General features: G+C 37.4%; 1 protein-coding gene across 1 annotated transcript; it reads left to right on the forward strand.

Annotated features, from left to right (window-relative positions):
- Window positions 1-1,208: 1,208 nt before the first annotated feature.
- On the forward strand, window positions 1,209-26,675 carry LOC127831620 (centromere protein K-like). Its single transcript, XM_052356599.1, has 6 exons — window positions 1,209-1,323; window positions 9,971-10,063; window positions 17,255-17,324; window positions 17,908-17,973; window positions 21,932-22,003; window positions 26,553-26,675. The coding sequence occupies exons 2-6, from the start codon at window positions 9,978-9,980 to the stop codon at window positions 26,673-26,675; spliced, it is 417 nt and encodes a 138-aa protein (XP_052212559.1). The 5' UTR covers window positions 1,209-1,323; window positions 9,971-9,977.

Consider the following 26,675-nt stretch of genomic DNA (forward strand, 5'->3'; position numbering starts at 1 on the left):
GCTGTATCATAATGGCTGCAACGGCTAAATTGCTAAAAAGCTTTGTTCTCAAAGACAGCTACGGAGCGCAACACAGACGGACATAATGTCATTATTCAAAAAATATAAATAAATAAGGAATGTAGTGCTGTCTCGTACATGTATGTAAATAATGTGTATATAGTGCTGATGCATGTTTGCTCTTTAGTGCTCTGTGTTACCTTAAAATGTGCTACGCTAACATGTGCTGATATTTACTAAATGCTATTTGTTAATTGTATTTGTAACTGTTTTAAAATATTCGTAAATTAAAGTATTAAGTATATAAGTGTTTCTTATTAAATTATAAATTCAAAAGCAGTAAGCAGTGCGAAGTAGTATGGCATATAATGTACTGCAGACTTGTTCGTAAACAAAAGTTTATAATAAATCGGATGGCTCGAATTCCGGATGGCTCGAACTATTATTGCTGGTCCCGACGAGTTCGAGCCATCGGGTTTCGACTGTAGAGTGAAAACATGTGAACACTCTGGAAGTCACATATTTGGTCCAATCTTTGAATCAAATGAAATTTGGTCAGAACATGTGTTTTCTGGAAATGACGGTCGAGTTCGAAAAAGAATCGGATCGGTAAAAAAACATTGCCGCCAGGGGGGGTCATTTTCCTTATATTCATATAGTAAAAAAAGCTTGTGAACACTCTAGAAGTCGTCATGGCCGCCAGGGGGTGGGGCAGTTTTCTCTATATGTATATAGTGAAAACATGTTAACAGTTTAGAAGACACATTTTTTGCCCAATCTTCGTGAAATTTGGACAGAACATTTGTTTCCTGGATACGACGGTTGAGTTCGAAAATGGTTTGGATTGGGAAAAAAAACATGGCCGCGAAGGGGGGGGGTCTTTTTCCTTATATTTAAAAAAAAAAACTTGTGAACACTCTAGTCTCCTGATTTTCTTGCAGTTTTGTCTGAGGTTTCCTCTTTCTCCCTGCTGGTTTACCTCTTCCAGACATTTTGTGATGCTTTCGTTATATAACTAAGAAATATCTCTGCAGATTAATGCAGATTTTTTTTTTTTCTGTAGGTTTAATCCTTGGAATCCAATGCTGGAAAGGAAGTGATCTCAGAACTTTCAATTTATAGAATGGGCAGTAAATCTTAACAGGAATTTGAGAGAACTCTTTATTCATCAACATACTAGTATTCTCAAGATACTCTCCCTTGAAGGTCCACATTTCTGCTAAAATGAACTGGGTTTTATTGTTTAATACAATAACCCTTATAATCAAAGATTTGTGTTGTAAAACGGATTTATTGATTTTTAATTGAAAATATAATTGCATGGTGAGTCTGAAAATAGTACATTATTGTTTATAAACAAGGCTCTCAGGGGGGTGGTAGTTTTTAGCTCACCTGAGCACAACATGCTAATGGTGAGCTTTTGTGATCGCTTTTTGTCCGTCTTCTGTTGTCCGTTGTGCGTTGTGCGGCATCAACATATGCCTTGTTAACTCTCTAGAGGCCACATTTATTGTCCAATCTTCATGAAATTTGGTCAGAAGATTGGTTTCAATGATATCTTGGATGAGTTCGAAAATGGTTACGTTTGCTTGAAAAACATGGCTGCCAAGGGGCGGGGCATTTTTCCTTATATGGCTACATGTATATATGCATATTGTAAAATCTTGTTAACTCTCTAGAGGCTACATTTATTGTCTGATCTAAATAAAACTTGGTCAGAAGATTCATCCCAATAATATCTTGGATGAGTTCGAAAATGATGCCGGTTGGTTGAAAAACATGGCCGCCAAGGGGCGGGGCATTTTTCCTCATATGGCTATAGTAAAACCTTGTTAACACTCTAGAGGCCACATTTATTGTCCAATCTTCATGAAACTTGCTCAGAAGATTTGTCCCACTGATATCTTCGATGAGTTTAAAAATGGTAACCTTTGCTTGAAAAACATGGCTGCCAAGGGGCGGGGCATTTTTCCTTATATGGCTATATATGGCTATAGTAAAATCTTGTTAACACTCTAGAGGCCACATTTATTGTCCAATCTTCATGAAACTTGGTCAGAAGATTCATCCCAATAATATCTTGAACGAGTTTGAAAATGATGCTGGTTGGTTTAAAAACATGGCTGCCAGGGGGCTGGGCATTTTTCCTTATATGGCTATATATAGTAAAACCTTGTTAACACTCTAGAGGCCACATTTATTGTCCAATCTTGTTGAAATATGGTCAGAAGATTTGTCTTAATGATATCTTGGATGAGTTCGAAAATGGTTACGTTTGCTTGAAAAACATGGCCGCCAAGGGGCGGGGCATTTTTCCTTATATCACTCTAGAGGCCACATTTATAGTCCGATCTTCATGAAACTCGGTCAGAAAACTCATCTCAATAATATCTTGGACGAGTTCAAAAATGATGCCGGTTGGTTGAAAATATGGCCACCACTGGGACTGGCATTTTTCCTTATATGGCTATAGTAAAACCTTCTTAACACTCTAGAGGTCACATTTATTTTCCGATCATCATGAAACTTGGTCAGAAGATTTGTCCCAATGATATCTTGAATGAGTTCGAAAATGGTTTTGGTTGCTTTAAAAACATGGCCACCAGGGGCGGGGCATTTTTCCTTATATGGCTATAGTAACCTTGTTAACACTCTAGAGGCCACATTAATTGTCCAATCTTCATGAAATTTGGTCAGAAGATTGGTCTCAATGATATCTTGGATGAGTTTTTAGCTCACCTGAGCGATAGCTCGGGGTGAGCTATTGTGATCACTCAGCGTCCGTCCGTCTGTAAACAATTTGTAAACATCTTCTACTAAACCATTGAGCCAATTTCAACTAAATTTCATGTGGAGCATCCCTAGGTCATGGGACAAAAGAATTGTTAAAAAAAATTTGATCACATAACCAAGATGGCCGCCATGACCATATATGGTAAACACCTTAAAAAATCTTCTTGTCAGAAACCGCTCATCAGATTTTCAAAAAATTTCACAGGGATGATCTTTGAAGGCTTCCCTGAAAAAGTTGTTCAAAGAAATTTGATTCGTCAAAAAACATGGCCGCAGGAGCTCGTTGAACTTTGCATGTTTATTCGTTTTTGCCTATTTTGTGAAAACTTTCAAAAATCTTCCACATTTTTTGTCCGATCCTTTCCAAATTTGCACAGTGTCTTTATATCAATGAGGACACGAACCCTACAAAAAATGAGCATTATTGGTCCATGAAGTACAGAATTACCTCCCCTTGAATTGAGAAAATGGTGTTTATGCAATAAAGTCCAAATTTTTCATCCAATTCTTTCCAAACTTGTTTATATATCAGATTAAAGAGAATAAAATTTTCTTTATTATGGTTTTTCATTCATGAAAATCCATAAAGGATAGGTGTTATTAATCGTTGCTTAATTATTGAACAATGCGAATTATCGGTATTGATTTTTTTCCTGACATGCCGTCCCAGATATTAACCGCTTTCAGCTGTAGACTGTGCATCAATACATCGCCGTGTTATTGACCTGAAAAATTCATACGCAGTCGGCATTAACACCGGTCATCGAGACAAATTACTGATGTGAAAACAAATCGTACATCGTAGAGGATTAAATAAACAATTACATCTGATTAAAGATTAAAGATTGCTGCCGATTTAAATCAATTTGAGTACTTTTTGCGTATATTTGATGCCGAATGGGAAGCTGTGTTTAGACTTAAGTTGAGAAAAATGGCAACGAGATACTTGCCTGTTGGTAGCTAAAGAAACTTCAGCGTACAGTTTATAATGGGTGGCCATTCCCAGCTGTAGTCTACGGGCGGGTAGTGAACTGGTTGAGAAAAGTGGAAGCTTGTGGAAAAGCGGTTTGAGAAGTTTGTAAGAAAACCCTGAATTATCAGTCTTGTGGGAAGAAGGCATTGCGTCTCCACGCAGAGGGCCCTTATCACATAAAGAATATAAGAACCATCAAGACCAACCAGGTAGGGTTTTTATTTTTTTAAACTAACACCCCGAATTTGGTCGTATTTTCTGTTGCTAAAGTTTACTGTTTAGGTTGTTTTGCATCAAAAATCGGCAAGATAGATCTAGCAAATTTGCCTTTTTTTTTATATTAATAACGTATGATTCATTGATTGTGAGCTTTAAAAACATTTTGACCTTTGAATTAAGCATAAATCAGGAAAAGAATTTTAACAGTAATTGTAAATACGATCAAATACGCCATTTTTGCTGACTGGGACAGGTCTTTTTTAGTTAAATAAAATGTTTTATTGAGCCCAGCAGCAAGAAATGTTTTTTTTTTACTTTTTGTAAAACAAATATGGGCAACCTACCGTAATCCAAATTCGCCGACACCTTAATTCGACGATGTTCTATTTTTATCGATTAAATGGATGATTATTGTCTTGGAATCATTTCAAAGTAATACAGCCGAGTTTAAAATTATTATTTTGTGCTATTAAACATTCATTATTTCTTAAATTATTTGCTAAATATTGCTTCATGTAACCGTTACATCGTCAAATTTGGGTCACACCAGGATACAATTATTTAGCATTCAAACAACGATTGGGATAAAAACTAGGGGAACCCATGCTGAAATTTTCAATTTTAACTGTTTAGCAGAAGCCACCATACCCAATTTTCTTAGGTGTATGTGGAGGCTTCTGGCAGCATGATTCTGTGAATATAAATGGTGACATTTGATTCTGCATTAATCAAACATGTATTATTGACTTTTAAAGTATGTGTGAAAAATATAATTTGTAACCACTGTTACAGGTTTTATCTGGTTCTTCAAAAGCAACACCTGCAGTCGAGTCCATGCCAGACAGAGGGTGCATGTGAATGAATTGCCTTTTGACTAAGTTTTGTGTGTTCCTTATCAAATACATGAAGATTTTTAAATATATGTGTATGTTGTTTTTTTAAGAAAATAGAATCACCAGAACAGGTACAGGCACCCTTTAAATGTGTCGAATCCAGGAGCTTCTGGGGGCCTCTGGCCCCCTTGTCCCCTGGACCCACCGAGGGCCCTGCGGCCCCCTGGCCCCCAGCTTTAAGTTCAGGATTTTCAAAATATCCAACTTTGACCCCTGCAAATGCTTTGCTAAAACTTTGGCTACAGTTTCTAAAATTTGGCTACACAAAATTCCATTTGGCTAAAATGTTGGCCACAGAAATTTTTTTTGGGCAAATGGAGCCCTGTTTGGATTGTATTTGGGTCATCTGGGGTCAGCAACTAGGCACTAGGTCAAATAATAGAAAAACCTTGTGTAGACTATAGAGGTCACGGTTTTCATCAGATTTTATTGAAATATAGTCAGAATGTTTGTCTTGTTAAAATCTGGATTGGGATTGACTTTCGGTCATCTAGGGTCAAAAACTGGGTCAGATTAAAAAAACAAACTTTTGTAGACAGTAGAGGTCACAGTTTTCATTAAATCTTTATGAAATTTGGCCAGAATATTAATCTTGATGAAATCTGGGTTGGGATTGTATTAGGGTCATCTGGGGTCAAAAACTAGGTCAAATCATAGAAAAACTTTGTGAAGACAATAGAGGTCATAGTTTTCATATGATCTTAATGAAATATGGTCAGAATGTTTATCTTGATAATATCTGATTTTGGATCGTATATGGGTCATCTGGGGTCAAAAATTAGGTCACCGGGCAAATTCTAGTAAAACCTTGTGTAGATGAAAGAGGTCACAGTTTTCATCACGTCTTAATGAAATTTTGTCAGAATGTATTAATTAATAAAATTTGGCTTGGGATTGTATATGGGTCTTATAAAATTTAAGTTCATGAAGCAAGGTTAGTCAGGTGAGCGATTCAGGGCCATCATGGCCCTTTTGCCAAATAATTATGTTTGCTTGAAAAAAATGGCTTCCAAGGGGCGGAGCATTTTTCCTTATATGGCTATAGTAAAATCTTGTTAACACTCTAGAGGCCACATTTACTGTCCGATCTTCATGAAACTTGGTCAGAAGATTCATCCCGATAATATCTTGGACGAGTTCAAAAATGATGCCGGTTGGTTGAAAAACATGGCCGCCAGGGGGCGGGGCAATTTTCCTTATATGGCTATAATAAAACCTTGTTTACACTCTAAAGGCCACATTTATTTTCCGATCTTGTTGAAACTTGGTCAGAAGATTTGTCCCAATAATATCTTGTTATCTCAGGTGAGCGACTTTGGGCCTTTCAGGCCCTCTTGTTTTGTATGTCTACAGTTGTTTATAGTGAAACTGTTAGTCACATTTTTAGTTCAATCTGAATGACACTTGCTGAGTGCAGATGCTGTTATCATATCTTGATTTAGTTTACTCAATAAGTTTTAATAATATCATCTTCAAACATGCTGACAATCTTTATGAGCATTATATAGCCAATGTAGACTCAAGGAATGTAGACCCTGTGAATGTCAGGCCCCAAGGGTTTTGCTCATGGTTAACTTTTGTGATCACCTTTTGTCAAATGTCTGTCTTCCGTTGTATGTCATGAATATTTGCCTTGTTAACACTGTAGCTGCCACATTTATTGACGGATCTTCATGAAACTTTGTCAGAAGATTTGTCCCAATGATATCTTGGACAAGTTAAAAAATGGTTCAGGTCTGTTGAAAAACATGGCCACCAGGGTGCCATTTGTTGTTTATTCTTCATGAAACTTGGTAAGAACATTTGTTCCATTGATATCTTGGGCTGCAAAAAACAGGTCATTTCTTTTTATCTCAGGTGAGCGACTTTGGGCCTTTCAGGCCCTCTTGTTTTAGATTGTGAATGGGGAGGACTTTGACCCCAAATTTGACCAAAAAAAGTACAACAATACAACATTTTTCCTCTATTATATAAACTTGGTACCATAAAACGGCACTAGTCCCAAAGAGACCATTGTTCCAAATGTCAAAATAACTCATTCCAAATTCATAAAAAAAATTCCCAATTCGCAAAAAACATCGGCCAATAGTTGCATATGCACACTTTAATCTCTATTGTCAAAACATTGCTGTCTACACAATAGGTCAGTATCAAGCTGAGAGTGTTTTCACAATAACACACACTTAATCCAGTTTTGTCAAGATTTTCTTCAGATTGTCTGTTTACTCAGTACTGTCTACAGTATAATTATTGCTTCAATAATGAGTCATCTAAAAGACCGTAGCTATAAAGATACACCATGTTTGATTCAAAATGAAATTTGAGGAAATGTCTATTCAAAATCAATCGCGATATAATTTAGTTAAAATGAACAACGAAAGTTTTAATCGAAATTAACAGATTTCAATTGTCTCTAAGCTACTTAGTTTTAATGCCCCCGGATCGAATGATTGGGGGTATGTTGTTTTTGGCTGTCTGTCTGTCAGTCAGTCAGTCATTGTATGTGTGTGTCCCAAAACTTTAACCTTGGTCATAACTTTTGCAATATTGAAGATAGCAACTTTGGCATACATGTGTATCTCATGGAGCTGCACATTTTGAGTGGTGAAAGGTGAAGGTCAAGGTCATCCTTCAAGGTTAAAGGTCAAATATATGGTTTCAAAGCGACGCAAAAGGGGGCATTGTGTTTCTGACAAACACATCTCTTGTTATGCCCCCCCCCCCCCCCCTCCCTTCGAAGAAGAGGGGGTATATTGTTTTGCACATGTCGGTCGGTTTGTCCGTTGGTCCGTCGGTCGGTCCGTCCACCAGATGGTTTCCGGATGATAACTCAAGAACGCTTAGGCCTAGGATCATGAAACTTCATAGGTACATTGATCATGACTGGCAGATGACCCCTATTGATTCTTTTAGGTCACTTGGTCTAAGGTCAAGGTCACAGTGACTCAAAATAGTAAAATGGTTTCTGGATGATAACTCAAGAATGCTTAGGCCTAGGATCATGAAATTTCATAGGTACATTGATCATGACTGGCAGATGACCCCTATTGATTTTCAGGTCACTAGGTCAAAGGTCAAGGTCACAGTGACTCGAAACAGTAAAATGGTTTCCGGATGATAACTCAAGAATGCTTACGCCTAGGATCATGAAACTTCATAGGTACATTGATCATGACTGGCAGATGACCCCTATTGATTTTCAGGTCACTAGGTCAAAGGTCAAGGTCACAGTGACTCAAAACAGTAAAATGGTTTCCGGATGATAACTCAAGAATGCTTACGCCTAGGATCATGAAACTTCATAGGAACATTGATCATGACTGACAGATGACCCCTATTGATTTTCAGGTCACTAGGTCAAAGGTCAAGGTCACAGTGACTTGAAACAGTAAAAAGGTTTCCGGATGATAACTCAAGAATGCTTACGCCTAGGATCATGAAACTTCAGAGGTACATTTTTAATGACTGGCAGATGACCCCTATTGATTTTCAGGTCACTAGGTCAAAGGTTAAGGTCACAGTGACTCGAATTAGTAAAATGGTTTCCGGATGATAACTCAAGAATGCTTACGCCTAGGATCATGAAACTTCATAGGTACATTGATCATGACTGGCAGATGACCCCTATTGATTTTCAGGTCATTAGGTCAAAGGTCAAGGTCACAGTGACTCGAATCAGTGAAATGGTTTCCTGATGATAACTCAAGAATAATTAGGCCTAGGATGATGAAACTTTATAGGTACATTGATCATGACTGGCAGATGACCCGTTTTGATTTTCAGGTCACTAGGTCAAAGGTCAGGGTCACAGTGACAAAAACGTATTCACACAATGGCTGCCACTACAACTGACAGCCCATATGGGGGGCATGCATGTTTTACAAACAGCCCTTGTTTATAAAAAAATCAACACACACGCGCTTTCCATGCGTTAACATGACGTTTTACATAAGCAGCATAATTTGTGTGGGCCCTTTATCAGAACAAAGAATGAACAGTATACACAAAATATACCTGACTTATGCACTGTTTATTGGAAGCTAGAATTTTATAACATGGCGTTCACGTTAAAATTCAAAAGCGTGTTTCGGATTACAAATTTAATTATGGTCATAAGAGAATGCAACTTTATCATTAACAGTTTTAGCTAAATAAAATAAATAATACTTTGTTTAACGGCTTAAATTGTCAAAATAAATGTTTTGACAATATTTAGCATGAAGGTTTCCATCATCTGTCTCCTTAGTAACTGGCCACAATTTTTTCGTGGAGGAGAACACTGTAAGGACTGATTAGTTTGGTAGGTATAGCAATGCCAACAAACTGCCACAAAACCACTGAAACTGTCCAGTTACACTGGGTTATTCTCGCTTAAATGATTCACAAGGGTTCGCATCTTCAGTGCCATGGAGCCATACTCTTGTACTACTCGTTAAGTACTATGTAACCAAATTGGATGTTAAATGAAAACAGACAAACAAATTACGGTACCGATTATAAATTGTGCATTTATACAATTCTGACTTTAAAATGGGGATAATGTAACAAATATTGAGTCCAGTGCATAGTTTCCAGACTTTGATTATAGCAAAGTTTCATCGACGGTCGAGTCTACTGACGCAAACCTGGTTCAGTCTGAGGCAGGTTATCCTACAGAACATGAGGCTCAAAGTCCAGATTTTGACAGTTGATACTTTCAAGCACAGGTTCAGTTTAAGAGTGATTGCTTTAATAAACTCATTGTTTAGTGTCGATAGAAACAAGATTTTGCAGGAAATCATTCACCACTTTGATGTTAATATGCAACTTTTTATTTGAACATGTTTTATATAGTTTTCAGCATAATTAATAAATTCCCAAATTTCGATGAAAGCGCTGCTAATTTTCCCAATTTGATCGGTACTTTTCCCAAATTTGTGAGGAAAAATGCTGCAATAGTTATACACAATACACAAATATATTGTGTATGAACAGATAGTGTATAGCGAAGCGATGAATAAAGCCCCATTAGTGTCTCAATTTTCATCTGATTAGTTTGAATCATTGGATATACATGTAGCATGCATAAAAATGTCTTTAATTGTTTTATCAGTGAGGAAATGAAGAAAGAAGAGTTACAGGCAATAATTAGAGTTGCAACATCCAAACTGTCTGAGACCAACTCCTACAAGCCAACACGTGAGGAGTAAGTATGCGTCACTTTGGGTATTTTCAGACCTCTATAGATAGTAGTATGTATGCATCACTTTGGGTATATACAGACCACTATACATAGTAGTATGTATGCATCACTTTGGGTATATACAGACCACTATACATAGTAGTAAGTATGCATCACTTAGGCTATATACAGACCACTATAGAGAGAAAAGTATGCATCACTTTGGATATATACAGACCACTATTGAAAGGAGTAAGTATGCATCACTTTGGGTATATACACACCACTATAGGGAGTAGTATGTATGCATCACTTTGGGTATATACAGACCACTATACAGAGTAGTAAGTATGCATCACTTTGGGTATATACAGACCACTATACAGAGTAGTAAGTATGCATCACTTTGGGTATATACAGACCACTATTGAAAGGAGTAAGTATGCATCACTTTGGGTATATACAGACCACTATAGAGAGATAAGTATGCATCACTTTGGGAATATACAGACCACTATAGAGAGGAGTAAGTATGCATCACTTTGGGTATATACAGATCACTATACAGAGTAGTAAGTATGCATCACTTTGGGTATATACAGACCACTATACAGAGTAGTAAGTATGCATCACTTTGGGTATATACAGACCACTATAGAGAGGAGTAAGTATGCATCACGTTGGATATATACAGACCACTATTGAAAGGAGTAAGTATGCATCACTTTGGGTATATACAGACCACTATAGAGAGATAAGTATGCATCACGTTGGATATATACAGACCACTATTGAAAGGAGTAAGTATGCATCACTTAGGGTATATACAGACCACTATAGAAAGGAGTAAGTATGCATCACTTTGGGTATATACAGACCACTATTGAAAGGAGTAAGTATGCATCACTTTGGGTATATACAGACCACTATAGAGAGTAGTAAGTATGCATCACTTTGGGTATATACAGACCACTATAGAGAGGAGTAAGTATGCATCACTTTGGGTATATACAGACCACTATACAGAGTAGTAAGTATGCATCACTTTGGGTATATACAGACCTCTATAGAGAGGAGTAAGTATGCATCACTTTGGATATACAGACCACTATTGAAAGGAGTAAGTATGCATCACTTTGGGTATATACAGACCACTATTGAAAGGAGTAAGTATGCATCACTTAGGCTATATTCAGACCACTATAGAGAGGAGTAAGTATGCATCACTTTGGGTATATACAGACCACTATAGAGAGGAGTAAGTATGCATCACTTTGGGTATATACAGACCACTATACAGAGTAGTAAGTATGCATCACTTTGGGTATATACAGACCTCTATAGAGAGGAGTAAGTATGCATCACTTTGGATATATACAGACCACTATTGAAAGGAGTAAGTATGCATCACTTTGGGTATATACAGACCACTATACAGAGTAGTAAGTATGCATCACTTAGGCTATATACAGACCACTATAGAGAGGAGTAAGTATGCATCACTTAGGCTATATACAGACCACTATTGAAAGGAGTAAGTATGCATCACTTTGGCTATATTCAGACCACTATAGAGAGGAGTAAGTATGCATCACTTAGGCTATATACAGACCACTATAGAGAGGAGTAAGTATGCATCACTTTGGGTATATACAGACCACTATTGAAAGGAGTAAGTATGCATCACTTTGGGTATATACAGACCACTATAGAGAGGAGTATTTATGCATCACTTAGGCTATATACAGACCACTATTGAAAGGAGTAAGTATGCATCACTTAGGCTATATACAGACCACTATTGAAAGGAGTAAGTATGCATCACTTTGGGTATATACAGACCACTATAGAGAGGAGTAAGTATGCATCACTTTGGGTATATACAGACCACTATTGAAAGGAGTAAGTATGCATCACTTTGGGTATATACAGACCACTATTGAAAGGAGTAAGTATGCATCACTTTGGGTATATTCAGACCACTATAGAAAGGAGTATTTATGCATCACTTAGGCTATATACAGACCACTATTGAAAGGAGTAAGTATGCATCACTTAGGCTATATACAGACCACTATTGAAAGGAGTAAGTATGCATCACTTTGGGTATATACAGACCTCTATAGAGAGGAGTAAGTATGCATCACTTTGGATATATACAGACCACTATTAAAAGGAGTAAGTATGCATCACTTTGAGTATATACAGACCACTATACAGAGTAGTAAGTATGCATCACTTTGGGTATATACAGACCTCTATAGAGAGGAGTAAGTATGCATCACTTTGGGTATATACAGACCACTATTGAAAGGAGTAAGTATGCATCACTTTGGGTATATACAGACCACTATTGAAAGGAGTAAGTATGCATCACTTTGGGTATATTCAGACCACTATAGAGAGGAGTAAGTATGCATCACTTTGGGTATATACAGACCACTATAGAGAGGAGTAAGTATGCATCACTTAGGCTATATACAGACCACTATTGAAAGGAGTAAGTATGCATCACTTTGGGTATATACAGACCACTATTGAAAGGAGTAAGTATGCATCACTTTGGGTATATTCAGACCACTATAGAAAGGAGTATGTATGCATCACTTAGGCTATATACAGACCACTATTGAAAGGAGTAAGTATGCATCACTTAGGCTATATACAGACCACTATTGAAAGGAGTAAGTATGCATCACTTTGGGTATATACAGACCTCTATAGAGAGGAGTAAGTATGCATCACTTAGGCTATATACAGACCACTATTGAAAGGAGTAAGTATGCATCACTTTGGGTATATACAGACCACTATTGAAAGGAGTAAGTATGCATCACTTTGGGTATATTCAGACCACTATAGAAAGGAGTATGTATGCATCACTTTGGCTATATACAGACCACTATAGAAAGGAGTAAGTATGCATCACTTTGGGTATATACAGACCACTATAGAAAGGAGTAAGTATGCATCACTTTGGGTATATACAGACCACTATAGAGAGGAGTAAGTATGCATCACTTTGGGTATATACAGACCACTATAGAGAGGAGTAAGTATGCATCACTTTGGGTATATACAGACCACTATTGAAAGGAGTAAGTATGCATCACTTTGGGTATATACAGACCACTATAGAAAGGAGTAAGTATGCATCACTTTGGGTATATACAGACCACTATAGAGAGGAGTAAGTATGCATCACTTTGGGTATATACAGACCACTATAGAGAGGAGTAAGTATGCATCACTTTGGCTATATACAGACCACTATAGAGAGTAGTAAGTATGCATCACTTTGGGTATATACAGACCACTATTGAAAGGAGTAAGTATGCATCACTTTGGGTATATACAGACCTCTATAGAGAGGAGTAAGTATGCATCACTTTGGCTATATACAGACCACTATTGAAAGGAGTAAGTATGCATCACTTTGGGTATATACAGACCACTATTGAAAGGAGTAAGTATGCATCACTTTGGGTATATTCAGACCACTATAGAAAGGAGTATGTATGCATCACTTTGGCTATATACAGACCACTATAGAGAGGAGTAAGTTTGCATCACTTTGGGTATATACAGACCACTTTACTGGGGTATAGCTAGGCTGAAAATTTAGGGAGAAGCCACTTCTCCCTAATGCCAAAAAAGGGAGAAATGGTAACATCTTTGGGAAAAATGATGCATTTGCGTCATAGATCTTAGTTTTACGTATGTTTTGCGGCAACTTAAAGGATAAGTGGTTTCTGTTCAGCGTTCAATCAACTCTTCACTTGTTTTATACGATAAGACATGTTAAGTGAATAAAACCTACATTTTTCTTATTTCTCATGGATTGTTGATAATGATGGTACTTGTTGTATTTTTTTTTCCTGAACAGGTGTATCAAATAAACTTCAATTGTAACAAACCAGTAATGTTCAGAATATTTTTACTCCCTTGTTAATTTTTAAGCATTTCAACATGAAATCAAATTCATAAATTTTGTTAAATATATTTGTTTTAAATTAAAAATTCATTTAAAATCTCATTTTACAGCAGAGATTCCAAATCTGACCTGTAAATGAGCCCCATATTTATTGGCCCAGTGCTAGGTTATCTCTTTCCATTTGATCATTCTTGAGTACAACTGTATTGTTTTTGTAATTGTCCATTTAGCTTTGTTTAAGCATAGTTATTTGAAGCCAGCACAAGGCAATTAATCAAGGCATCATCTATGAACAATTTCAAGAAGTTTAAAAGCTCCAAACTGTTCTTTTGAATGTTCAACTTTGCATGACCTGTAAATGGGGCAACTTGTGGCTGAGAATCCTCCTCTGTCCAATCCTCCATATCAAATTGATTTTATTCAGTCCATTTCTGGCACAAAGTAAATCATTCAAAGGGGGAGATGTTACTTCGCCTTCATGAAATTAATGTGCAAAATTAATATTCCCTGGGCAAACAAATTGCCCACTTCACCCACTAGCAAGACCCTTGCTATAGAGAGTAGTAAGTATGCATCACTGAGGCTCTATACAGACCACTATAGAGAGCAGTAAGTTTGCATCACTTAGGCTATATACAGACCACTATAGAGAGCAGTAAGTTTGCATCACTTTGGGTATATACAGACCACTATAGAGAGTAGTAAGTATGCATCACTTTGGGAATATACAGACCACTATAGAGAAAAGTAAGTAGGCATCACTTAGGCTATATACAGACCACTATAGAGAGCAGTAAGTATGCATCACTTTGGGTATATACAGACCACTATACAGAGTAGTAAGTATGCATCACTTTGGGTATATACAGACCACTATAGAGAGTAGTACGTATGCATCACTTTGGGAATATACAGACCACTATAGAGAGAAGTAAGTATGCATCACTTTGGGTATATACAAACCACTATAGAGAGATAAGTATGCATCACTTAGGCTATATACAGACCACTATACAGAGTAGTAAGTATGCATCACTTTGGGTATATACAGACCACTATACAGAGTAGTAAGTATGCATCACTTTGGGTATATACAGACCACTATAGAGAGATAAGTATGCATCACTTAGGCTATATACAGACCACTATACAGAGTAGTAAGTATGCATCACTTTGGGTATATACAGACCTCTATAGAGAGTAGTAAGTATGCATCACTTTGGGAATATACAGACCACTATAAAGAGATAAGTATGCATCACTTTGGGTATATACAAACCACTATATAGTATATTTTCTTAAATTATTTCAGTTTGGGATCCATGTGAAACACACAGTTCGAAGTACAAATCAGAAATGCAGAAAAATATTTGGGACATCAATCAGGTTTACAGATAGTAATAAACTTCCAACTTAGATATGCTCTCTTAATGGTTTAATCAACTATGGCACTACCATCTTAGCCAGTTGGAAGCATAATGTATTCGAGATATTTCTCTGTATTGACCATCTAAGCCAATTCGAAGCATAATTTATTCGCGATATTTCACTATATTGACCATCTAAGCCAGTTGGAAACATAATGCATTCAAGATATTTCGCTGTATTGACCATCTAAGCCAGTTGGAAACATAGTTTATTGAAGACATTTCTCCGTATTGAAGAGTAGTCACTATTTTCAAAGATGGCATTGTCTGTTCCGCAAAAACATTTGTGATTGCAAATTTGTCTGCACCCATATCAACAAAATTTATTATTGATGACAATTTATTGTTCTTTAACAGACAATTAAAAAGTAACAGTGCCATGTACATTTCATGAACAAAAAATCAACAAGAATTTCCAAAGTTTTAGTTGAATTTTAACACAAACAAGTACAGGTGGCTTGAGTATGCTTGTGAAATATAAAAGAGTTGTATACTGTGTCTTATTTGTTTTATACTCAAAAGAGTGAAACATTACCTAATTTGAAGTTTATTAGTTTGTGTCCCAAAGTTTTCATAAGAGTGAGAGATTTGTCTCACTTGTTTGACACTTTGCTAAAATCACTGCTATAAGAAATGAATTATTTAAATGCTGACAACTGTTAGTAGGTATTTCACAGAAATGTCTTTTCACGTTTGCCAAATTTTCAGAAAAAAATAGTTTGTACATGTTGTATTTAATCTAAATGTATATTTACTTAATATTGGTTATTATTATTATAAAATAAAAACAGTTTCCAATGGGCGCTCATGGTGTTACATAATTTATACATGTCACATATTCATATCAGTCTCAATTGGGCGTCAAATACAGGCATATCCCACAAATCAATTTATGATGTGATGGGCATGTTTACTTCTGAAAAATGGAAAACCTTTGAATTTATGAAATTCATTAACCCTTTCAGTGCGGGAACCGAATTTTGAAGGCCTTTGCAAACAGTTTGGATCCAGATGAGACAGGATCAGGATCCAAACTGTTTGCTATTCTGATAGTATTCTTTGAAAAAATCGAAGAAAATGCTAATTTTAAAAATTCAGCAGATGACATTTTAGCAGACGACAAATTTCCCAGCATGCAAAGGGTTAACAATGTTTATCATCAATAACAACCAGATATGGTTTTTAAAGTATGAGTCTTTTATGTTTATCATGTATTAAGGAATGAAGTGTACTATCAATTTTGGTCATAATGCAACATACAAATGTCTTACCAATTGTAATGAAATGTCACAGTTTTTATCATAAGCAGTGTCTGAATGTAAAACACTGTCATATTTGTTACCTTTCAGATTTGAGTGGTCCTTTCAAAACTATTTTGATTTTTTTTCAGATAAAAGGTCAAGGTTACTAATCAAGGTCACATTTTCAGTGCCAGCTTTGTAACTTAAACATGCCTGGAAGAATTTTAATATCATTTCGGATCATTATTGCCAATGATCAGACAATGTGTAGCTTGCAACTCCCATGCTCCTAGTTGGATAGGTTAAGGTCACAATTCAAGCTTTAAGTTAATACATTTTTGTTTCCTCTATTGCTAACATACCTTGGATGATTTTGATATAACTTTGAAATATAATTCACCATTACCAGACAATCAGTTGCTGACAAATACCATGCTTCTTGGTTAAAGTTCAAGGTCATGAATTTGCATATCTCCTTAAGTCTGTAAAAGATTTACTGTTATATTGTACATAATTTTTAGGAGTGCCCCCCTCCCCACACACACACTTTCTTGAAAGGATTTACTGGGGGTATGTATATTTTTGTTGCATACCTTTAATGTTTTGTTTTCAGAGTGTGTGACCGAATACAGAAGAAATGTGACACATTGGGAAAGATTAACAACGAACGTAGAAAACAAATGGTAGATTCGTTTTATATTTATGAATTCTATTGCAGTTGACATTGTTTATATGTATGTAATGTATGAAGATACTATTTTTTTTATACCTTCACATAAAGGTCAATCATCATTAAATGTGTAGCTTCTAACTCAATTCTCAATGCCCTTTGTTATTATCCCCTACCCGTGAAACCGGAGGGGACTTATGGTTTGCGCTCTGTCAGTCTGTCTGTCACACACTTGTCTGGATCCTGTGATAACTTTTAAAGTTCTTCATATTTTTTTCATGAAACTTGAAACATAGATAGATGGCAATATGGAGATTATGCACGTCATTTCATTTTGTTCCTACGTCAAGAATTCTGGTTGCTATGGCAACAAATAAAAAATTAAAAAATTACTGACAATGGTGGAGTTTCACCTTTAGGGGACAATATTGCTTGGCAATCTCTTGTTGTAACTTGTAGAAGACAAATCTTGATGCATTTTCTGTTACTCTCATATAGTAATGTCCTAACTAAGATAATCAATTAAAACAAATGATATAAACCTTTTAAACTAACAAATTCTTATTAATTGTCAATTTTTTTTATTTTTTTTTCAGAACGAATTTCTTGACAAGAATTTTCCATTGCCAGATGAGGCTACGTTCAGCAAAGTGAAAAGAAAGGTGTGCTAGCATTGCTGGATTGGTAATTTTCAGCTCAGGTACTACTTAAAGTACCCTCGTACTCTTCAAGTATACTTCAAAGTACCCTGGGTTAGGCAAATATACTAAAATGTACCCTTGAGTATCACAGGGTGCCTTAAAGTGTATGTTCCGTACCCGGGGTAAATTGTACTATATTTAAGAGTACCTTGGGTCTTTTAAGAAGTACCTGAGCCAGCAACAACCAATGTTCTTAGCCCTAGTATGACTGTGTACCTGAGCCAGCAACAACCAATGTTCTTAGCCCTAGTATGGCTGTGTACCTGAGCCAGCAACAACCAATGTTCTTAGCCCTAGTATGGCTGTGTACCTGAGCCAGCAACAACCAATGTTCTTAGCCCTAGTATGGCTGTGTACGCTCACTCTTAACATCTAGAGAAGAGATTTGTTCACTCAAAGTCTATAACAATGTAGTTAAGCACAGAATAATCATAAGCAAAGAGTCCAGCTATGCCATGATCATATTATACTTTTGTCAAAAGCTACCACAAACCAGGGGTCTCAAGTATTATACTACTGGGCTACAGTTTCTCGGGTGAGCATTCCAGGGTCTTCAGGGTTCTTTGTTGGACATTTTGTCTTCATAGTATGAGGCCTGTGCAATTTTCCATATGCATGTATACTACATTTTAAGGGGCATTTTCACAGATTTTGGCATGTATTGAAGTTTGTCATTATATGCTTTATATTGATAAATGTAAACATTGGATCTAAAAAGCTCCAGTAAAAAATCAAGAATAAAATTTTTAAAAGGAAAAAACAGTAACCCTCAACAGGGCTCGAACCACTGACCCCTGGGTCCTAGAGTAAAAGTCTACCACTTAGACCATTCGGCTATCTAAGCTCACACAATGAAGGATGTATTTTATACTTTATATAAGCAATCCTCAATCCTGTCAAAAAATAACAACAACAACAAAACTGTCCAAATTATTCAATCGTTTAGCGTTGCATTGCTTTATAATATTCAGGTTTTTAAATCGTCAAAAGATGCATATAAGGGATATTTCAGAGCATGGTGAATGTTCAGTATTACTGTTTCCTCACAAATATCAGAACTACGAAAATTTGCTAATCTGAAACAACTTTTTAGCTCACCAGAGCACAACGTGCTCATAGTGAGCTTTTGTGATGGCCTTTTGTCCGTCGTCCGTTGTGCGACATCAACATTTGCCATGTTAACTCTCTAGAGGTCACATTTATTGTCCAATCTTTATGAAATTTGGTCAGAAGATTGGTCTCAATGATATCTTGGATGAGTTCGAAAATGGTTACGTTTGCTTGAACAACATGGCTGCCAAGGGATGGGGCATTTTTAGCTTGACTATTATATATGAAATATATATAGTGGAGCTATCCTACTCAGCCCGGCGTCGGCGTTCCCGTTAGTGTTGCCGTTAGCGTGCAAATGTTAAAGTTTGCGTACTTCCCAAAATATGTCCTTTGACATATTGCTTCTATATTTTGCATACTTCTTTACCATCATGACCCCAATCTATAAACAAGAGCAGACAACTGTATCAAGCATTTTGACAGAATTATTGCCCCTTTTATACTTATATGCATATTATTGATAAATCTATGTTTAAGTTTGCGTACGACCTCAAATGTTTTCTATGTCCTTTAAAATATTGCTTTCATATTTTGCATACTTCTTAACCAACATGATCCCAATCTCTTAACAAGAGCAGACAACTGTATCAAGCATTTTGACAGAATTATGGCCCCTTTTATACTTAGATAATTGAGCATTTTGCTTAAATTACCATAACTTCTTTATTTACGATTATATTTGATTCATACTTTGACAAAACAACACTTAACCTGACATACCACAATGCACTTCACCCAAACCATCTCCCATGCCCCACCCCAGAATCCCCCCCCCCCCCAACTTTTTTTTTTTTTCTTATTTTTGAATGATCATCTATTAAAGGACCACACACATTACACCCCCTCCCCCCCCTCCCCATAATGGCTTACGTTATACTGTCAAGCACTCGAATAGTTGAGCGCACTGTCCTCTGACAGCTCTTATTCCTTATATGGCTATAGTCAAACCTTGTTAACTCTAGAGGCCACTTTTATTTGCCAATCTTCATGAAATTTGGTCAGAAGATTGGTCTCAATGATATCTCGGATGAGTTTCAAAATTATTATGTTTGCTTGAAAAACATGGCTTCAAAGGGGCGGGACATTTTTCCTTTTATGGCTATAGTATAATCTTGTTAACACTCTAGAGGCCACATTTATTGTCCGATCTTCATGAAACTTGGTCAGAAGATTCATGCCTATAATATCTTGGAAGAGTTCAAAAATGATGCCAGTTGGTTGAAAAACATGGCTGCAAGGGGGCGGGGCATTTTTCCTTATATGGCTATAGTAAAACCTTGTTAACACTCTAGAGGCCACATTTATTTTCTGATCTTCATGAAACTTGGTCAGAAGATTTGTCCCAATAATATCTTGTTATCTCAGGTGAGCGACTTTGGGCCTTTCAGGCCCTCTTGTTTTTATTTTGTCAATTCACCAAAACATGAAAAGGCCCCTTTTAAGTACATGTATTTATAAAGAACTGGAGAAGGACATTGGCCATCTACTGTGAAACCATTTATTTTCGTCAGTACGAAATTTCGTCCTTTTTAAAAAAATGACTATTTCGTCAGCACTTAAATTCGTCCATTTCTGGTTTTGAAAAAAAAGCGTCCGATTTGTTTGTAATGTTTGCGCAAAAAATCGTGCTGGGGAAAGAGAGGTGACACTTGGTAGTCACTTTCGGGAGGTGGGCCTTGTTTGGCATATGCCAATTAACAAGTCTGTTATTTCAGGTGATAGTAACTGTCCCTTATTATTTTATGTCATTAACACGTTCTTTGTTATGATCAGCGGATAAGTGGGACTGAATAACCGTTAACGAGTGTTTTAAACAACAAAGCCAATTGCCAATTAGTCTTTTTCAATTACAATCACGGACAACCAAACACAAATCAATATGTTCTTTATTAATTTGTAATAAAAGCGTAGAATATATTTCAGTTAGGTGTTGATCACACATCATCATATTTTAATTGCGTTTAATAGTATTGTCTTTAATCCGGATTCGCCGGGTGTTGGCTGTATAATCTGCAACACCCCTGAAAAACACAATACACACAATGGGTAATAAAGTTGTTAACAATTAGCGCTAATCAACACTATTGTACCTAAACGAATCGACGCATTCGATACAGCCTTATTGCATTCGTGTTTTACGGGAAATGTCAGTTGTCAGTACACTGTATAATAAACACCCCTTTGCGTCAAAACCGGATTTAACTTGAGTGTGAATAGTCATTAGTCGACTGTTTCATGTTCTTTGTATCAATACCATCCGTATTAGTACTATAAGTATACCAGTCTACAAACAAGGTGAGCGCTTCGGACATTAAAAAAATTGACCTACGGTTTAGCGTTCATGCCGTCGTATGCATTTAGCAATATCAATCGTTTTTTTTCACCATTTCTTTACTTGCAAAAAATACTAGTGGCATATAACTTACCTTGCAATCTTTTTTTCTCGCATTGTGAGAGTGTTAATTTGAGCCCTGTGTATATGCGTGGATTATGCTGGATTTAAATGCCTCATGCCTACGGTAATTCAGTCTTATTTGTTTCAAATATGGGACATGATTGTTCGTTAGGATCTTGATTTCGTCCATCGACCGAAGGACGAAAAAGACGAAAATTAATGTCTGACGAATAATAATGGTTTCACAGTATTTGAGACCTATTTAAGAAATAGTCAAGATCTTTTTGACATCAAATTGTCAAGACAATAATTATGAAAAAAATATAGTTCATGTATATAAATATACTGTTGATGGATAAATAATGTCACTTATGCAATTTGCAATGCCAATTATTATCCCCTTTGTTTCAGACAGTAGAAACAGTGAATGGCAGACAACTGACCCGAAGAGAGAACCTGCTGCCCTTGAAAACACTGGTCCAGGTAAGAGAGGAATTGGTCTGCTTAAAACACTAGACCAAGTAAGAGAGGACCTGTTCTGCTTGAATACACTGGTCCAGGTAAGAGAGGACCTGTTCTGCTTTAAAAACACTGGTCCAGGTAAGAAAGGGTCTGCTCTCTTTGAAAACACTGGTCAAGGTAAGAGAGGATCTGGTCCCCATGAAAACACTGGTCAAGGTAAGAGAAGACTTGGTCCCCTTGAAAACACTGGTCCAGGTTAGAGAGGACCTGGTCTCCTTGACAACACTGGTCCAGGTAAGAGAGGATCTGCTGCTTTTGTTAAAAGTGGTCCATGTAAGAGAGGACCTGTTCTGCTTTAAAACACTGGTCCAGGTAAGAGAGGGTCTGCTCCCCTTGAAAACACTGGTCAAAGTAAGAAAAGATCTGGTCCCCTTGAAAACACTGGTCCCAGTAAGAGAGGACCTGGTCCCCTTGAAAATACTCCTCCAGGTGAGAGGATTTGCTGCCCTTTGAAAACACTGGCCCAGGTAAGAGAGGACCTGGTCCCCTTGAAAACACTGGTCCAGGTAAGAGAGGATATGCTGCCCTTGAAAACACTTGTCCAGGTAAGAGAGGGTCTGCTGCCCTTGAAAACATTGGTCCAGGTAAGAGAGGATCTGCTGCCCTTGAGAACACTGGTCAAGGTAAGTGAGGATCTGCTGCCCTTGAAAACACTGGTCCAGGTAAGAGAGGATCTGATGCCCTTGAAAACACTCGTCCAGGTAAGAGAGGATCTGCTGCCCTTGAAAACATTGGTCCAGGTAAAAGAGGATCTGCTGCCCTTGAAAACACTGGTCCAGGTAAGAGAGGATATGCTGCCCTTGAAAACACTTGTCAAGGTAAGAGAGGATCTGCTGCCCTTGAAAACACTGGTCATGGTAAGAGAGGGTCTGCTGCCCTTGAAAACACTTGTCAAGGTAAGAGAGGATCTGATGCCCTTGAAAACACTGGTCCAGGTAAGAGAGGATCTGATGCCCTTGAAAACACTCGTCCAGGTAAGAGATGATATGCTGCCCTTGAAAACACTGGTCATGGTAAGAGAGGGTCTGCTGCCCTTGAAAACACTTGTCAAGGTAAGAGAGGATCTGATGCCCTTGAAAACACTGGTCCAGGTAAGAGAGGATCTGATGCCCTTGAAAACACTCGTCCAGGTAAGAGAGGATCTGCTGCCCTTGAAAACACTGGTCATGGTAAGAGAGGGTCTGCTGCCCTTGAAAACACTTGTCAAGGTAAGAGAGGATCTGATGCCCTTGAAAACATTGGTCCAGGTAAGAGAGGATCTGCTGCCCTTGAAAACATTGGTCCAGGTAAGAGAGGATATGCTGCCCTTGAAAACACTGGTCATGGTAAGAGAGGATATGCTGCCTTTGAAAACAGTGGTCAAGGTAAGAGAGGATATGCTGCCCTTGAAAACACTTGTCAAGGTAAGTGAGGATCTGCTGCCCTTGAAAACACTTGTCAAGGTAAGAGAGGATCTGCTGCCCTTGAAAACACTCGTCCAGGTAAAAGAAGGTTTGCTGCCCTTGAAAACACTGGCCAAGGTTAGAGAGGATCTGCTGCCCTTGGAAACACTGAACCAGGTTAAAGAGGATCTGCTGACCTTGAAAACACTGGTCCAGGTTAAAGAGGATCTGCTGCCCTTAAAAACACTGGTCCATGTAAGAAAGGGCCTGCATCCCTTGAAAACACTGGTTCAGGCAAGAAAAGACCTGGTCCCCTTGAAAACACTGGTCCAGGTAAGAGAGGACCTTGTCCCCTTATAAATACTGGTCCATGTAAGAGAGGACCTGGTCCCCTTATAAATACTGGTCCAGGTAAGGGAGAATCTGCTGCCCTTGAAAACACTGGTCCATGCAAGAAAGGACCTGGTCCCCTTGAAAACACTGGTCCAGGTATAGAGGACCTGGTCCCCTTATAAATACTGGTCCAGGTTAGAGAGGATCTGCTGCCCTTCTCAACACTGGTCCAGGTAAGAGAGGACCTCCTGCCCTTGAAAACACTGGTACAGGTAAGAGAGAATCTGCTGCCCTTGAAAACACTGGTCCAGGCAAGAAGATGTTCTGCCCTTGAAAACACTGGTCCAGGTAAGAGAGGACCTCCTGCCCTTGAAAACACTGGTCCAGGTAAACTAAGAACCTGGTTCCCTTGAAAACACTGAACCAGGTGAGAGAGGATCTGCTGCCCTTGAAAACACTGGCCCAGGTAAGAGAGGACCTGCTCCCCTTGAAAACACTCGTCCAGGTAAGAGAGGATCTGCTGACCTTGACAACACTGGTCCAGGTAAGAGAGAATCTGCTGCCCTTGAAAACACGGGTCCAGGTAAGGGAGGACCTGGTCCCCTTGAAAACACTGAACCAGGTAAGAGAGGGTCTGCTGCCCTTGAAAACACAGGTCCAGGTAAGAGAGGACCTGGTCCTCTTATAAATACTGGTCTAGGTAAGAGAGGACCTGCTGCCTGTAATTTATAAGTGTCCTTTTCATATCTCTTATACCCTTCGACATAGTTTCATTAAACTGGCCTAAAATGTTAAGGTCATTTATATGATGTTTTGAAGGCATAAGTCACTTATACCATTAATTGTATGATGACAAGGCACACATATTACCTAGATCTTTTTGTGCGTACATTTAGCTGTTGATCAAAAGATTTATATCTTAGTAATAATTCTGCCATACAAAGATAAATGATTAAGTAAATATAAATCTCAACAAGATGGAAACAAAAGCAACTATTTGTACATGTTCTATCGTCTATTGTAAGGGGTCATGTGGTGTGTGTGGTTCATTGTCAACTTTTATTTTGTAACCACACAAGAAGCCACATTTTTTTATCCAATCTTGATAAAAATTGGTCAGTGTTCGAACCTGGGTCTTGTGGGTCAAAATTCAAGGTCACCAAGTCAAATCAAGAAAAAACGTGTTACCACTCTAGAGGCCACATATATGACTAAATCTTAATGAAACTTGATCAGAATGTTTATGTTGACATTATCTGGGTCAAGTTGGAATGTAGGTCAGGTGTGTTATAGAAATAGATGTCAACTAATAGCAAAACCGGATTACCAATCTCTCATCATAAATTAAGCTAATGTAACATGTGAGACAAATCTCATTAATTGACTCAGTTACTCCTGTTTGACTACAGTGTTATTCATTAACAAATCAGTTTCTTTGTGTTTATTATTTGTGTGTAATTTTTTTTCGAAGTTCAATATGTTATCCCCCCTTTCCTTGACCGCGCCATGTAGCAGTGTGTTTGTCTTTCTGTGTGTCTGTGCGAAATGTTCTGTCTCAGCCTCATCTTTGCATATGTTGTTGAATTTTGATTTCACTTTGTACACATATCCATAATCATAAGACGGCCTGTTGCAATGTAGCACAATTCTGCCTACTTCAAAGTTCAAGGTCACACTTATTGGTTTAGGTTTACTTTGGCAGTAAAAACAGATGGAAACTTCTTGTCTCAGCCATATGTTTGCGATATATTGAAAGGTTTTGAAAACCTTGGCACAAAAGTAAAACATCATAAGACAACAAACATGATAAGAAAACGTGTTGCAGGTAACAAGTATCTCCCAACCGTAAAGGTCAAGATCACAATTAAAGATCAAAAGTAAAATTTAACTATGAAACAGCTTGACTCAGCCATAATTTTGCCATATATTGATTGTATTATAAAATAAACTTGCACAATGCCATTCATCACAAATGATGTGTAGCCTGTTACACTTGTCTCCCGATCTGAAAAGTCAAGGTCACACTTCAAAGATAAAAGTTTGGTATTAAACAGCTTATTATGACTGTAATTTTGTCATTTATGATTAGATGCTATTTAAGGATAAACAGGAGGACTCCGCATTTTTGTGTGTACAACCTCAATGTCACACTGAGATGTCAAAGGTCAAATTAGGCTTCATTCAATTTTAAGACAATTTATGAGACTGGGTGTCGCATGTATTTTTTTTTTCGTAACCTCAAAGGTCAAGGTCACACTAAGAAGTTGAAAATCAAATTTGCCATGAACATATTGTGTTTGACAAAAGAACTATATCGAGACAAAAGTGACATGCGAGGGCATGCTTGATTAATGAACACAATTCTGGTTCATTTATGTCTGTCCTATTCTCTTACTTAGTTCATAACTTCTATCATATAAAGTCTTTAACAATTGTTGTTTGTGAACTCAAGGGAACACTTACAGTTACAGGCCAAATATTGCCCTTTAAATAATGGTAAACATCATTCAATATAGACATATGCGTGTTTGCAGTAGAATTGCTCTAATACTTATGTTAAGATATTTCATTTCGAGCCTTTCTCATGATGACTTGGTGTGCTTTGCAATATTAAATTTGTTTTCATAAATGTCAAACAGTGTTTCCTAGTGGCTCATCTTGTGGGCATTTCAGACGTAAACTGCAGTTTGTTTTTATTCTGTCCTGTTGCTGTTCGGCATAAAAGAATACACTTCTTGTCATATTAACCTTTCCACTCCCAAGTTTTGCTAACCAGTGTATGTATTTCATTTCAGATGTTGATTTCGAGGTGTATTGACAATCCCAACGACCCATACCTTGAGCTGGACCACACATGCTGGCCTCTGTATGTAGAACTCCTGCTGGCATGTGGAAGTCACCTTGCTGCATCCTGTTGA

This window comes from Dreissena polymorpha, chromosome 5 (assembly GCF_020536995.1).
Source record: "Dreissena polymorpha isolate Duluth1 chromosome 5, UMN_Dpol_1.0, whole genome shotgun sequence".
Classification (NCBI taxonomy): Eukaryota; Metazoa; Mollusca; class Bivalvia; order Myida; family Dreissenidae; genus Dreissena; species Dreissena polymorpha.

Excerpts from the sequence above, each read along its gene's own strand:
- LOC127831620 (XM_052356599.1), top strand. The coding sequence starts at position 9,978 with ATGAAGAAAGAAGAGTTACAGGCAATAATTAGAGTTGCAACATCCAAA. Across the intron at positions 10,064-17,254 it reads TACAAGCCAACACGTGAGGA|AGTGTGTGACCGAATACAGA; the intron begins GTAAGTATGCGT and ends TTTTGTTTTCAG. Across the intron at positions 22,004-26,552 it reads CCTTGAAAACACTGGTCCAG|ATGTTGATTTCGAGGTGTAT; the intron begins GTAAGAGAGGAA and ends ATTTCATTTCAG.